Source organism: Lissotriton helveticus, chromosome 9, assembly GCF_964261635.1.
Source record: "Lissotriton helveticus chromosome 9, aLisHel1.1, whole genome shotgun sequence".
Lineage (NCBI taxonomy): Eukaryota > Metazoa > Chordata > Amphibia > Caudata > Salamandridae > Lissotriton > Lissotriton helveticus.
Window position 1 is genome coordinate 146,044,915 of NC_136070.1, and position 13,691 is coordinate 146,058,605.

The 13,691-nt window shown below is 47.9% G+C and overlaps 1 protein-coding gene across 1 annotated transcript in view; it reads left to right on the forward strand.

The window, feature by feature from the left end:
- LTK (leukocyte receptor tyrosine kinase) overlaps positions 1–13,691 on the forward strand; it is a 678,246-nt gene that overhangs the window by 617,311 nt on the left and 47,244 nt on the right. Inside the window, exon 17 of the mRNA XM_078662014.1 lies at positions 4,715–4,867. Within this exon, the coding sequence (XP_078518140.1) occupies positions 4,715–4,867 (153 nt within the window). The remainder of the gene's footprint in view (positions 1–4,714; positions 4,868–13,691) is intronic.

Genomic DNA, 13,691 nt, shown 5'->3' on the forward strand with positions numbered 1-13,691 from the left:
AAGAGTAGTCCTGTATTAGAGCAGTCCTGTGAAAGAGATATCTTGTGTTAGAGCAGTCCTGTGTTAGAGCAGTCCTGTGTGAGAGCAGTCCTGTGTGAGAGCAGTCCTGTGTGAGAGCAGTTCCGGTGTCAAAGTAGTCCTGTGTGAGGGCAGCCCAGTCAAAGAGTAGTACTGTGTAAGAGCAGTCCTGTATGAGAGAAGTTCCTGTGCAAGAGTACTACTGTTTTATAGCAGTCCTGTGCAAGAGTAGTCCTGTATTAGAGCAGTCCTGTGAAAGAGATGTCTTGTGTTAGAGCAGTCCTGTTTTAGAGCAGTCCTGAGTGAAAGCAGTCCTGTGTGAGAGCAGTTCCGGTGTCAAAGTAGTCCTGTGTGAGGGCAGCCCAGTCGAAGAGTAGTACTGTGTAAGAGCAATCCTGTGTGAGAGCAGTTCCTGTGCAAGAGTAGTACTGGTTTATAGCAGACCTGCGCAAGAGATGTCCTGTGTTAGATCAGTCCTGTGTTAGAGCAGTTTCTTTGTAAGAGTTACACTGTGTTAGAGCAGTCCTGTGTTAGAGCAGTTTCTGTGTAAGAGTAGTCCTGTGTAAGAATAGTCCTGTGTGAGAGCAGTCCTAGGTGAGACCAGTTCCTGTGAACGAGTAGTCCTGCGTTAGAGCAGTCCTGCGTGAGAGATGCCCTGTGTTAGAGCAGTCCTGTGTTAGAGCAGTTCCTGTGCAAGAGTAGTCCTGTGTAAGAGTAGTCGTGCGTTAGAGCAGTCCTGTGTGAGAGATGCCCTGTGTTAGAGCAATCCTGTGTTAGAGCAGTTCCTGTGCAAGAGTAGTCCTGTGTAAGAGTAGTCCTGTGTGAGAGCAGTCCTGTGTAAGAGTAGTCCTGTGTGAGAGCAGTCCTGTATGAGAGCACTTCCTGCACACGAGTTGTCCTGTATTAGAGCAGTCCTGTAAGAGCAATCCTGTGCAAGAGATGTCCTGTGTGAGAGCACTTCCTGGGCAATAGTAGCCCTGTTTAAGAGCAGTGCTCTGTGAGAGCAGTTCCTGTGCAAGAGTATTCCTGTTCTAGAGCAGTACTGTGTGAGAGTAGTTCCTATGCAAGAGCAGTCCTGTGCAAGAGTAGTCCTGTGTAAGAGTAGTCCTGTGTGAGAGCAGTCCTGTGTGAGAGCACTTCCTGCGCAAGTGTAGTCCTGTATTAGAGCAGTCCTGTATAGCAGTCCTGTGCAAGAGATGTCCTGTGTGAGAGCAGTACTGTGTGAGAGCACTTCCTGCGCAAGTGTAGTCCTGTATTAGAGCAGTCCTGTATAGCAGTCCTGTGCAAGAGATGTCCTGTGTGAGAGCAGTACTGTGTGAGAGCACTTCCTGCGCAAGTGTAGTCCTGTATTACCCAGGGGGTGGGAGGATTAGCTTAGGGCACTGGGGCAAGAGGTGGGTGGGGCAGGGAAGAAAACCTAAACATTTCCTCATTTTCTGCTTGGTTTTGGTTAGTTTTTGTGTTAAGACATTTTTTTGTAATGAAGTAACGTTCCTGGGCAATAATAGTCCTGTTTAAGAGCAGTGCTCTGTGAGAGCAGTTCCTGTGCTAGAGTATTCCTGTTCTAGAGCAGTACTGTGTGAGAGTAGTTCCTATGCAAGAGCAGTCTTGTGTTAGAGCAGTACTGTGTTAGAGCAGTCCTGTGTTAGAGCACTTCCTGCGCAAGAGTAGTCCTGTATCAAAGCAGTCGTGTAAGAGCTGTCCTGTGCAAGAGATGTCCTATGCAAGAGCAGTCTTGTGTTAGAGCAATACTGTGTTAGAGCAATACTGTGTTAGAGCAGTCCTGTGTTAGAGCAGTACTGTGTTAGAGTAGTCCTGTATCAGAGCAGTCCTGTAAGAGCTGTCCTGTGCAAGAGATGTCCTGTGTGAGAGCTGTACTGTGTGAGAGCAGTTCCTGAGCAATAGTAGCCCTGTTTAAGAGCAGTGTTGTGTGAGAGTAGTTCCTAAGCATGAGCAGTCCTATGTTAGAGCAGTACTGTGTGAGCGCAGTTCCTGTGCAACAATAGTAATGTTAGAGAAGTCTTCCACAAGAGCAGTCTAGTGTTAGAGAGCCCTGTTCAAGATTAGTCCAGTGTTAGATAGTCCTTTGTTAGAGCAGTCCTGTGTTAGAGCAGCCCTGTGCAAAAAGTAGTCCTGTGTTAGAGAGTCCTGTGCAAGAGTCGTCCAGTGTTAGAGCAGTACTGTGTGAGAGCAGTCCTGTGTGAGAGCACTTCCTGTGCAAGAGTAGTCCTGTGAGAGCAGTCCTGTGCAAGAGATGTCCTGTGTTAGAGCAGTACTGTATGAGAGCAGTTCCTGGGCAATAGGAGGCCTGTTTAAGAGCAGTGCTCTGTGAGAGCAGTTCCTGTGCAAAAGTATTCCTGTACTAGAGCAGTACTGTGTGAGAGTAGTTCCTATGCAAGAGCAGTCTTGTGTTAGAGCAGTCCTGTGTTAGAGCAGTACTGTGTGAGAGAAGTTCCTGTGCAAGAATAGTAATGTGTTAGAGAAATCCTGCACAAGAGCAGTCTGGTGTTAGGGCAGCCCTGTTCGAGAGTAGTTAATCCTGTGAGAGATCAGCCCTATGCAAGAGTAGTCCTGTATTAGAGCAGTAGCAATACTGTGCATATGCAGTCCTGTGCTAGAGCAGTCCCGTGTTAATGCAGTCCAGTGCTAGCATGGTCACGTGCTAGCCCTGTGCAAGAGATAGCCTTTGCATGAGTAGTCCTGTGTTAGAGAAGTTCTGTGTTGGTGCAGTCCTGTCCTAGAGCATTCCTGTATTAGAGGAGTCCTGTGCAAGAGCTGTCCTGTGTTAGGGTAGTGCTGGGAGTGCAAATGTGCTCAAAGTGATGTGCTGTAACGCAAAATTGGACATCACTAGTTAATGAACAGTATTACAGTGGAATGTGATTGTGCCTGTGTGTGTGGATCTCTGTGTGTGCATGTATGTGTGTGGGCACCGCTCCCAAGCCAACCGACCACGCACGCAACCTGGGCTTCATCCTGGACTCTTCCCTCTCGATGACCAGACAAGTCAACGCCATCTCCTCATCGTGCTTCAACACCCTACGTATGCTCCGAAAGATCTTCCGATGGATCCCAACCGAAACCAGGAAGACGGTCACCCAGGCACTCGTCACCAGCCGACTGGACTACGGGAACACCCTCTACGGGGGAACCACAGCCAAACTACAGAAAAGACTCCAGCGCATACAGAACGCCTCCGCCCGACTCATCCTGGACATCCCCCGACGCAGCCACATCTCCGGCCACCTGAGGGACCTGCACTGGCTCCCCTTCAGCAAAAGGATCGCGTCAGGCTCCTTACCCACGCACACAAGTCTCTCCACGACCTGGGCGCCAAGTACCTCAATGACCGCTTGACCTTCTACACGCCCACCCGCCAGCTACGTTCCACAAGCCTCGCCCTCGCCGCCGTACCACGCATCCGAAGAGCCTCCGCCGGAGGAAGATCCTTCTCCTACCTGGCAGCCAAGACATGGAACTCCCTCCCCATCCACCTCCGGCTGACACAGAACCATCTCACCTTCAGGAAACAACTCAAGACCTGGCTGTTCGAGCAATAGCGGCCCCTCCCCAATGCGCCTTGAGACCCTCCCGGGTGAGTAGCGCGCTATACAAATGCTATGATTGATTGATTGATTGAGTGTGTGTGATGGGAGTGCGTACTAGCAAAGATGGATGTGAACGTACACGAAGGAGCTGGGCTTGAGCCAAGGGATTTTGGAGGAATTTCATAATACTTAGATAGTCAAGGAACTACTGAGGCCCTGCTTGTATGTATGCATTGTGTACGTGCTCAGCAGCAAGTTCAAGTGTTATGTAGTCTGAGAGGAGCAGCCATGTTGAAAATACATATGCATTTGGTAAGAGGAATACAGAGGACAGGGAAAGCAAGGGGCTCGAAAGACGGGAAACAAGATGTCATCAGAGGTTTGAAACAGGTTCAAGTGGGCACACAACTGTGTGCACTGGGAGGCTGAAATGTGTGCAGCCACTAGGCCTGGGATGTATACTGAAGCTTGAAATGATACATGCATCATTGACATAGAGATAAATGTATACATTTAGATGAGGGTAGTCATAAGTAGTGCATTATTCCCAGAGAGCGGCTTTACTGCGCCACCTGACTGCCACAACATCTGGCATATACTGTGCTGATGACAATGGGAGACGTCAATCTGCCCCAAGCCAGCTGTAGGTCCAAAATACATAAGTCAAGCCAAGCCATGACAATTGTCTACAGTATTACCCAGTGTAACCCTCTATGGGGACAGCTGTCCTGTTACTGACCAGTGAAGCTGAAAACCAGAGAGTTTTGCTCAAACCAGTATTGGAAGCAAGCCTGGCAGACATGTTTGTGGGGCCGGGGCCACCAACATCATACAGGGCCCCTTGCATGTCTTCTGGTGGCACGAGGACCTAGTCCAAACTAAAACAGTGCCTTGACACATTTGAGGTAGCTGTAGCTTATGAATAGTTCACAAAAGCTAGGTTGGCCTGATATATGAATAAATGTAGCATTAACAGCACGAGACCCTGCAAAGAGTGAGGCCTGGGGCAAACAGCCCTAGCCGCGCCCCTCCTGTGGCGGCTCCGATGGGAAGCAGTGGTAGATTAGTCACATCAATGCAGTAATATTCATGTTACTTGTGGAGGTATTAAATGGCTGCTTCCTGTATTGTCTCTTTGGTTTTCCCAGTCATGGAGAGCCATGGGGAGGTGCTGATCGAACTGGCCCTGAACTGCAACCACTGCTTGTCTGGACACTGCGAGCGCAACTTTCGGACCAAGCTCGTCAGGTGCATCTGCAGGTCTGGGGAGGTGCTGGCGAGCGACAACGTCAGCTGCACAGGTACGAGGCCCACCTTTGTAACCAGAGTACCGACTGGCTCATAAGACTCAATGTTCATGTTGTGTTGCAATGATTGGATGGTGTCCATCTAGTTTGTTCCAGCACAGAGGCCAAACAAAAGGTAATACAAGTATATGTCACCACAGACCTCCAACTTACAAAACGACATAAACACTAAACAAGAAAGAAAGTCTCCCACTTACTACTGATTGACAAAACCCTTTACTCTTCACAAACTCTTTAGACCTCACCAAGGCTCTCCCAGTTGCTCCCAGTTGCATGATAGAAGATTCTAACTCTCTTTCCTCCCATTCCTCTCTTACGAGGAAGACAGGTAAGTGACATGGGATAAAGGTGTCCAGAAACAGGACCACCCCTTCCATAACTCTAAACAAGGCTAAAATTAATGTTACCTCCACCTGGGAGGATACGAAGACGTCCACTAAAAGGGTGACCATAGTTCACCTACAAAACTATAACAGGCAAAAGGGAAAAAGGGTATAAAAAACGATGAAGTTTGAAACAGAGTACTCAAGGTATGTGATTGGGCCCCATTAAGAACAAGCATTGGCAATATCAACAGGTCTGGCTTTAATGACTGGCTTTAATGAGGGAGTCCATGCTAATATAGGTATGATCAAATGCTGATAAACTTTCTCTTCGATCGTGAATAGACCTGATCATATAAACTAATTTTCAAGGTCACAGATTCCGTTCTCTCTGCCTCCTTATCATCAATTCAGTGGCTGTCTAGCACCATCGAATATAGGTTTTCACTCTCCCCCCCCAAAAAAAAGTTGAATGCCCTGATAGTTGGTCCTGCTAATATGCCATGAACAAAACAAAGAAATCTTTATCATTCCATTGGTTTGATTTATAAAGATAATGCATGGGAAGAGATATGGCCTAATGACAGTCTTGGGGACCAGGGAACCTGGCGGGCTAGGATTTAAAACAGAGTTGGGCAACTCCTTGTACTTAAAATCGTAAATACGTATGAAATCTAATGTAACTGTACATATGTGTAATCTAATGTGAAATGCAAACGTGTTAATCCATTTCTGCTTTATAGCTCTCCATTGTGACCCAGCTAGGCTTGCACTATACAAAATACCAGCAGATACATAAAAAAAGAAGGCGTGGGGCATGCACCTAAACATACATCAAGGTGTCCAACGTCCTATTCATCCATATAGACATCCACATGTCGATTGATCCATTCAGTTGTCCAGCTTTGTCTGCATGTGTGGCCATATATGTGTGTGTGCCTTCCTGTGTATTGTCTTTTTGAGCATGGGTTCTTGCATATGTGTTGACTGCTTGTGCATCCTAACACATCACACAATAATGGACCGCCATTGAACAAATACATTGTTTCAGCAATCGGATGGTTCACGCTTTCAGCTGCAGCTGTGATATACAAGCCACTTGCACCTAGGCAAGACCACTGTTGGATACAGCCTGTTCTTCACTTCTGTTTTTAATGCTTGATAATCAGAAAAGTATCCCCCAAAAAAGTCTTAACAGCCCAAGACTCACTTCCTCTTACCTCAGACTCCCCACCACATGTTTTGGGAGGCGTTTTACCACTACCACAGACAGCAGAACCTCTTGATACCTCCGATCAACTTCTGATGAGGAAAACACATCAAAACCGATTCTGAGGGTCATTTTTCAAGTACTTTTTCTGACTGAGAGGTGGACTCAGCACTGAACTGATAGGTGGGCTCAGCACTGAACTGAGAGGTAGGCTCAGCACTGAACTGAGAGGTGGGCTCAGCATTAAACTGAGAGGTGGACTCATCACTGAACTGGGAGGTGGACTCAGCATTGAACTGAGAGGTGGGCTCAGCACTGAACTGGTTGAGAGGTGGACTCAGCACTGAACTGAGAGGTGGGCTCAGCATTGAACTGATAGGTGGGCTCAGCACTGAACTGAGAGGTGGGTTCAGAGGTGGGCTCAGCACTGAAGTGAGAGGTGGACTCAGCATTGAACTGAGAGGTGGACTCATCACTGAACTGGGAGGTGGACTCAGCATTGAACTGAGAGGTGGGCTCAGCACTGAACTGATTGAGAGGTGGACTCAGCACTGAACTGAGAGGTGGGCTCAGCATTGAACTGATAGGTGGGCTCAGCACTGAACTGAGAGGTGGGTTCAGAGGTGGGCTCAGCACTGAAGTGAGAGGTGGGCTCAGCACAGAAGTGAGAGGTGGGTTCAGCACTGAACTGAGAGGTGGGCTCAGCACTGAACTGAGAGGTGGGCTCAGCACTGAACTGAGAGGTGGGCTCAGCATTGAACTGAGAGGTGGACTCAGCACTGAACTGAGAGGTGGGCTCAGCATTGAACTGAGAGGTGGGATCAGCACTGAACTGATAGGTGGGCTCAGCACTGAACTAAGAGATGGGCTCAGCATTGAACTGAGAGGTAGGCTCAGCACTGAACTGAGAGGTGGGCTCAGCATTGAACTGGGAGGTGGGCTCAGCATTGAACTGAGAGGTGGGCTTAGCATTGAACTGAGAGGTGGGCTCAGCATTGAACTGAGAGGTGGGCTCAGCACTGAACTGACTGAGAGGTGGACTCAGCACTGAACTGACTGAGAGGTGGACTCAGCACTGAACTGAGCGGTGGGCTCAGCATTGAACTGAGAGGTGGATTCAGCACTGAACTGAGAGGTGGGCTCAGCATTGAACTGAGAGGTGGGCTCAGCACTGAACTGACTGAGAGGTGGGCTCAGCACTGAACTGAGAGGTGGACTCAGCATTGAACTGTGAGGTGGGCTCGGCATTGAACTGAGAGGTGGGCTCAGCACTGAACTGAGAGGTGGACTCAGCACTGAACTGAGAGGTGGGCTCAGCATGGAACTGATAGGTGGGCTCAGCACTGAACTGAGAGGTGGGTTCAGAGGTGGGCTCAGCACTAAAGTGAGAGGTGGGCTCAGCACTGAAGTGAGAGGTGGGTTCAGCACTGAACTGAGAGGTGGGCTCAGCACTGAACTGAGAGGTGGGCTCATCATTGAACTGAGAGGTGGGCTCAGAGGTGGGCTCAGCATTGAACTGAACTGAGAGGTGTGCTCAGGACTGAACTGAGAGGTGGACTCAGCACGGAACTGAGAGGTGGGCTCAGCATTGAACTGAGAGGCACGCTCAGCATTGAACTGAGAGGCGGGCTCAGCACTGAACTGAGAGGTGGGCTCAGCATTGAACTAGGAGATGCGCTCAGCACTGAACTGAGAGGTGGGCTCAGCATTGAACTGATAGGTGGGCTCAGCATTGAACTGAGAGATGGGCTTAGCACTGAACTGAGAGGTGGGCTCAACATTGAACTGAGAGGTGGGCTCAGCATTGAACTGAGAGAGGGGCTCAGCACTGAACTGAGAGGTGGGCTCAGCATTGAACTGTGAGGTGGGCTCGGCATTGAACTGAGAGGTGGGCTCGGCATTGAACTGAGAGGTGGGCTCAGCATTGAACTGAGAGGTGGGCTTAGCACTGAACTGAGAAGTGGGCTCAGCACTGAACTGAGAGGTGGGCTCAGCATTGAACTGAGAGATGACTCAGCACTGAACTGAGAGGTGGGCTCAGCATTGAACTGTGAGGAGGGCTCAGCATTGAACTGAGATGTGGGCTCAGCACTGAAGTGAGAGGTGGGCTCAGGACTGAACTGAGAGGTGGGCTCAGCACTGAACTGAGAGGTGGGCTCAGCATTGAACTGAGAGGTGGGCTCAGCACTGAACTGAACTGAGAGGTGGGCTCAGGACTGAATTGATAGGTGGACTCAGCACTGAACTGAGAGGTGGGCTCAGCACTGAACTGAGAGGTGGGCTTAGAATGAACTCATACAATTCTCACTAATTTTCACATCTAATTCCTATCAATGTAATCTACCACAGAGAAACTGGAGCAAATGCATTTAATGGTTTCCTTAAGAGTAGAAGATTAACCCTGAAAACCAACAGTTACCAATGACCACTGGATTAATGACTAACAATGGGTTCCAGTGCAGCCTGCTTCCTGGTGTAAGCACTGCAACACTGTGTCCGGTGTAGTAAGCACTATATAAATGCAATTACAATACAATATGTAGGAACTGAACATACAGTTCTTCATGGTAAGGGCTACGATTAAACTCAGTGACAGGAAGAGCGAAAACACACCTGGCCCGTGTAACAACTGCTCTCAGGTGGGTGGAACACCGAGGACTACTGGACCTGGAAAACCTATTGTGAGTTTTTAATCTGTTTAAAGTCGGTTAGTAACCCATTGAAAGAGCACAATGGTATCAGTTTGAAGTGTGTGGAACAGTTCTAAGCTTGACTTTTGATTGAGGAGGAAACATGGCAGCCCACATCCAGCAGCTATCTATCATGTTAATTTATGCAGGAATACAGGTAAATGCGGGTGTGCAAGTGCAACTTTTTACTAAAGAATTCGTTCTTCTGTGAAACTCTATGTCTGCACAACTATGTGTGCCTCAAGTCTTGGCTGCAGGCATTTGATGAAAAGCTAGGGGTGTATAAAATGTTAAAACAGAACATTTCTTTTCTATCACACACAGCTGTGGATGTCTTTTTCTCACATGTTTTAATCACTGTAATATTAACTTGTTTAGCTAGGGATTGATACAGATGGGTGGCATATCTCATGCTGGGCATGAGGACTGCCAGAGTCTTTCTTTTATTTTCACTTCTCCAGTCTGCTGCTCCAGAACTGACCTTTAGGTTGCTTAGGAAATATGCAAGTGAGATCTTTTGATTTGCTTATGTTCGAGGCATATGGGCTGCAGATGGTACATTTTAGATCGCCATCTGGTGTTGGGCTCGGATGATTACACTTGTTTTTCTTCTGGAGAAGTCTTTGTCGTCATCGATGACTCCTCCTCTATGTGTTAGTGCGCATGGGCATCGGCTCCATCCTTAGATTGTTTTTTTCCGCCATCGGGTTCGGATGAGGATCGAAGCGCTCCGGATCGACTTTGATAAAGAAAGTTATATTCGGCGCGTAACCCTTTCCAATTCGACGGTATTGGTTATCGAACGCGACTACACTTCCATCTCGACGCGTTTCGAAGAACGACGACTACGAGAAGACCAGCTCGACGTAGTCCAGCCCGGAGTCCATGGAAAGGACTCCATTCAAAAAATGTCCAGCGTGTGGTGCTAAGTTCCCACACAAGGACCTACACGAGGTGTGCAACCTCTGCTTGTCCCCTGAACACAAATCCAGGGACTGTGAGGCCTGTGCAGCATTTTCCTCAAAATCGACGATTAGAAACCGTCGAGCCCGAAGACACGAGGTATCGAGAATGCAGTCACAAGCAATCCCGGAGCTGTTCGAGGACCAGCACCCAGAACAGAAAGAAGAAGAGGACGACGAGCCGGGGTCAGAAGTGGACGAGTCCGACGTCGAGGAAATCGACGTCCAGCAAACCGTGAGTGACGACGTCCCTTTACCAAAGAACAGACCCCGCACGGTGTCGACCCCGCCCTCGAGCCCGGTCAGACAACCGAAAAAAGTTTCCGATGCCCCGCCTTCGGGCCCGGCAACGAAACCGAAACACTCGGTCTCCCATCATGGTGGTTCCGATAAACGACCCACCCCGACATCGACACCGAAGCTCCATATCAAGGAAAGCTCGAAGTCGAAACAGTCCATGTCGACACCGAAACACGCTTCGACGTCGAAAACAACATCGGCACCGAAGACACCCTCGACACCGAAGACATCGGATCCGAATAAAATCTCGGTACCGAAAACACAAATGGACAGTCAAAAGAAAAAACACCTTTCGGACCCGAAAACTGCGGTACCGACACAGGAATATAAAACGGATCCTAAACAAAAGACTCTGTTTATTGATCCACAAACTGGCAAGGTAGTCACAGAACTACCCAAAAAGAGGAAAAATGAACAATCGGACGACAAAACTCCTCCGAAGAAGAGAACAATGGGGACAAATACAACTCCTCCCCCTTCTCCACATCCTAGAGACACACCCTCTTCTCCTATTCCTCACAATAGGCCAACTATTCCTCACACACGACCATCTACACCTACAACAGATGTAGAAAGTGATACAGGGGAGGGAGAACATCCTGGGGATGATGAAGACACAATCCCAGAGGACGCAGACCCATGAGAACAGTACAATGTAGGGTCAGATAACGATAACGACCCTGAATTGTATCCGTCAAAACCTTCACCTCCTGATGATAATACTGGGTTTGCGCAACTCATTAATAGAGCAGCAAAATACCACAAGGTAGAACTACATGCAGAACCTCAAATAGAGGATTTCCTATTAGAAACACTACCTACTGCACAAAGAACATCAGGAACACTACCGATGCTTAAGGGCCTTCTCAATCACACATCAGAGATATTCAAAGACCCGGTGAGGGCTAGGGTACTGAACCCAAGAATTGATAAGAAATATAGGGCAGCTCCAAAAGACCCAATATTCAAGGGACAAATTCCTCTAGACTCACTAGTGGTCACAAACGCTCGTAAGAGAGCAAACTCTTTATCTACAGGAGAAGCTCCACCTCCTGACAAAGAGTCTAAGCTAATAGATGCCTCTGGCAAGAGAGTTGCATCTCAAGCGGCAAACAGCTGGCGCATAGCTAATACACAAGCACTACTTGCAAGGTATGACAGAGCGCATTATGATGAATTAGAAAAACTCATCACACATCTCCCTAAAGAACATCAAAAGAGGGCAGATCAACTCATACAGGAAGGGAAGTTAATTACTAACACTTCAATCAAGTGCTCCCTAGACGCGGCAGACACTGCAGCAAGATCCATAAACACAAGCATCATGTTAAGGAGACATGCATGGCTCAGGGTTTCAGGGTTCAAACAAGAGGTGCAAACTTCATTACTGAACCAACCTTTTGATGAGAAAACACTTTTCGGCACAGGGACAGATGAGGCCTTAGAAAAGATGAAAAAGGATACGGAAACGGCTAAATCAATGGGAGCATTGCAACAGCCGACCCAAAGAGGTTCCTTTCGTAGGTCCACCTATAGAGGAGGATCCAAAAATACAGGTACAAGCCAGCAACAAACCTCTTTTACACCGACATCACCCAGAGGTAATTCTAGAGGTAGTTACAGAGGTAACAACAGCAAGGGTAGAGGACGCGGAAACAACAACAACCGCAACTCTCCAACCCCAAAGCAGTGACTTCATACAGCTCCCCCAGACCATATAACACCGGTCGGGGGACGCCTATCACAGTTCCTACCTGTCTGGGAAAACATCACATCAGACAGGTGGGTGAGACAAATTATCCAACATGGTTATTGCCTGGAACTCACATCTACCCCACCAAACATCCCCCCCAAACAGCGTCCAATGAAACAAGATCACTTAACACTGTTAAAACAAGAAGTACTATCTCTGCTACAAAAGCATGCCATAGAGAAGGTTCCAAAGCAACAACAAGGAACAGGAGTATACTCCCTATACTTCCTAATTCCCAAAAAGGATGGGTCTCTAAGGCCAATACTAGACCTAAGACCTCTCAACGCATACATAAATTCGGAACATTTCCACATGGTCACGCTCCAACAAGTACTTCCTTTACTGAAGAAAGGGGACTTTCTTTCTACACTGGATCTAAAAGACGCTTACTTTCATATCCCGATTCACAAAGCCCACAGGAAATATCTAAGGTTTGTGGTAGAAGGACAACATTATCAGTTCAAAGTCTTTCCGTTTGGTGTCACGACGGCGCGAAGGGTGTTCACAAAATGCCTAGCAGTGGTTGCAGCCCACCTAAGAAGACAACAAATACATGTCTTCCCATTCTTGGACGACTGGCTAATAAAGGCCAAGTCACAAGAAGAATGTCTTCAGAACACACAGAAGACAATTCACATGCTGCACCAACTAGGGTTCACTGTGAACTACACAAAGTCACACCTACAACCAAGCAAGGTTCAACAATATTTAGGGGCTACTATAGACACAGAAAAAGCCAAAGTATACCCCAATCCAGTCAGGATCCAGACAATGCTTACAATCATTCAAAAATTTCAGCCACAACGCTCATTAACAGCAAGAGTGTTCATGCAGCTATTAGGCATGATGTCATCCTGCATACTGCTAATACCATATGCCAAACTACAAATGCGTCCGCTACAAGAATGTTTGGCGACACAGTGGAATCAGGCTCAAGGACAGATTACAGATCTGGTGTTGGTAGACGACCGCACACACCGCTCTCTGAAGTGGTGGAACACAACAAACATTGCCAAGGGGCGGTCGTTCCTAGAACCAATTCCACAGGTGACAATAACAGCGGACGCATCGCTTACGGGATGGGGAGCTCATATGGAGAAATATACAGTACAAGGAAGATGGAGTGTGCAGGAAAGAAGGCTGCACATCAATCATCTAGAACTACTAGCAGTGTTTCTAGCATTGAAAGCCTTTCAAATGCATGTTACCAACAAAGCAGTCCTGATCAGAACAGACAACATGACAGCAATGTATTATATTCAAAAACAGGGGGGGACGCACTCTCTCCAACTATCCAGACTAGCGCAGGAAATTTGGAGATGGGCCATTCCTCAAAACATCTATCTGTTAGCAGAACACCTACCAGGAGTTCAAAACCAGATGGCAGACATCTTAAGCAGACAGTCGGAACAAATACACGAATGGGAACTGCACCAACAAATACTGCAACCATTCTTCCAAAGATGGGGACAACCAGAGATAGACCTCTTTGCCACTCATCAGAACGCAAAATGCCAAAGCTTCGCGTCCAGGTACCCACACCACCTGTCGCAGGGCAATGCGTTATGGATAAATTGGTC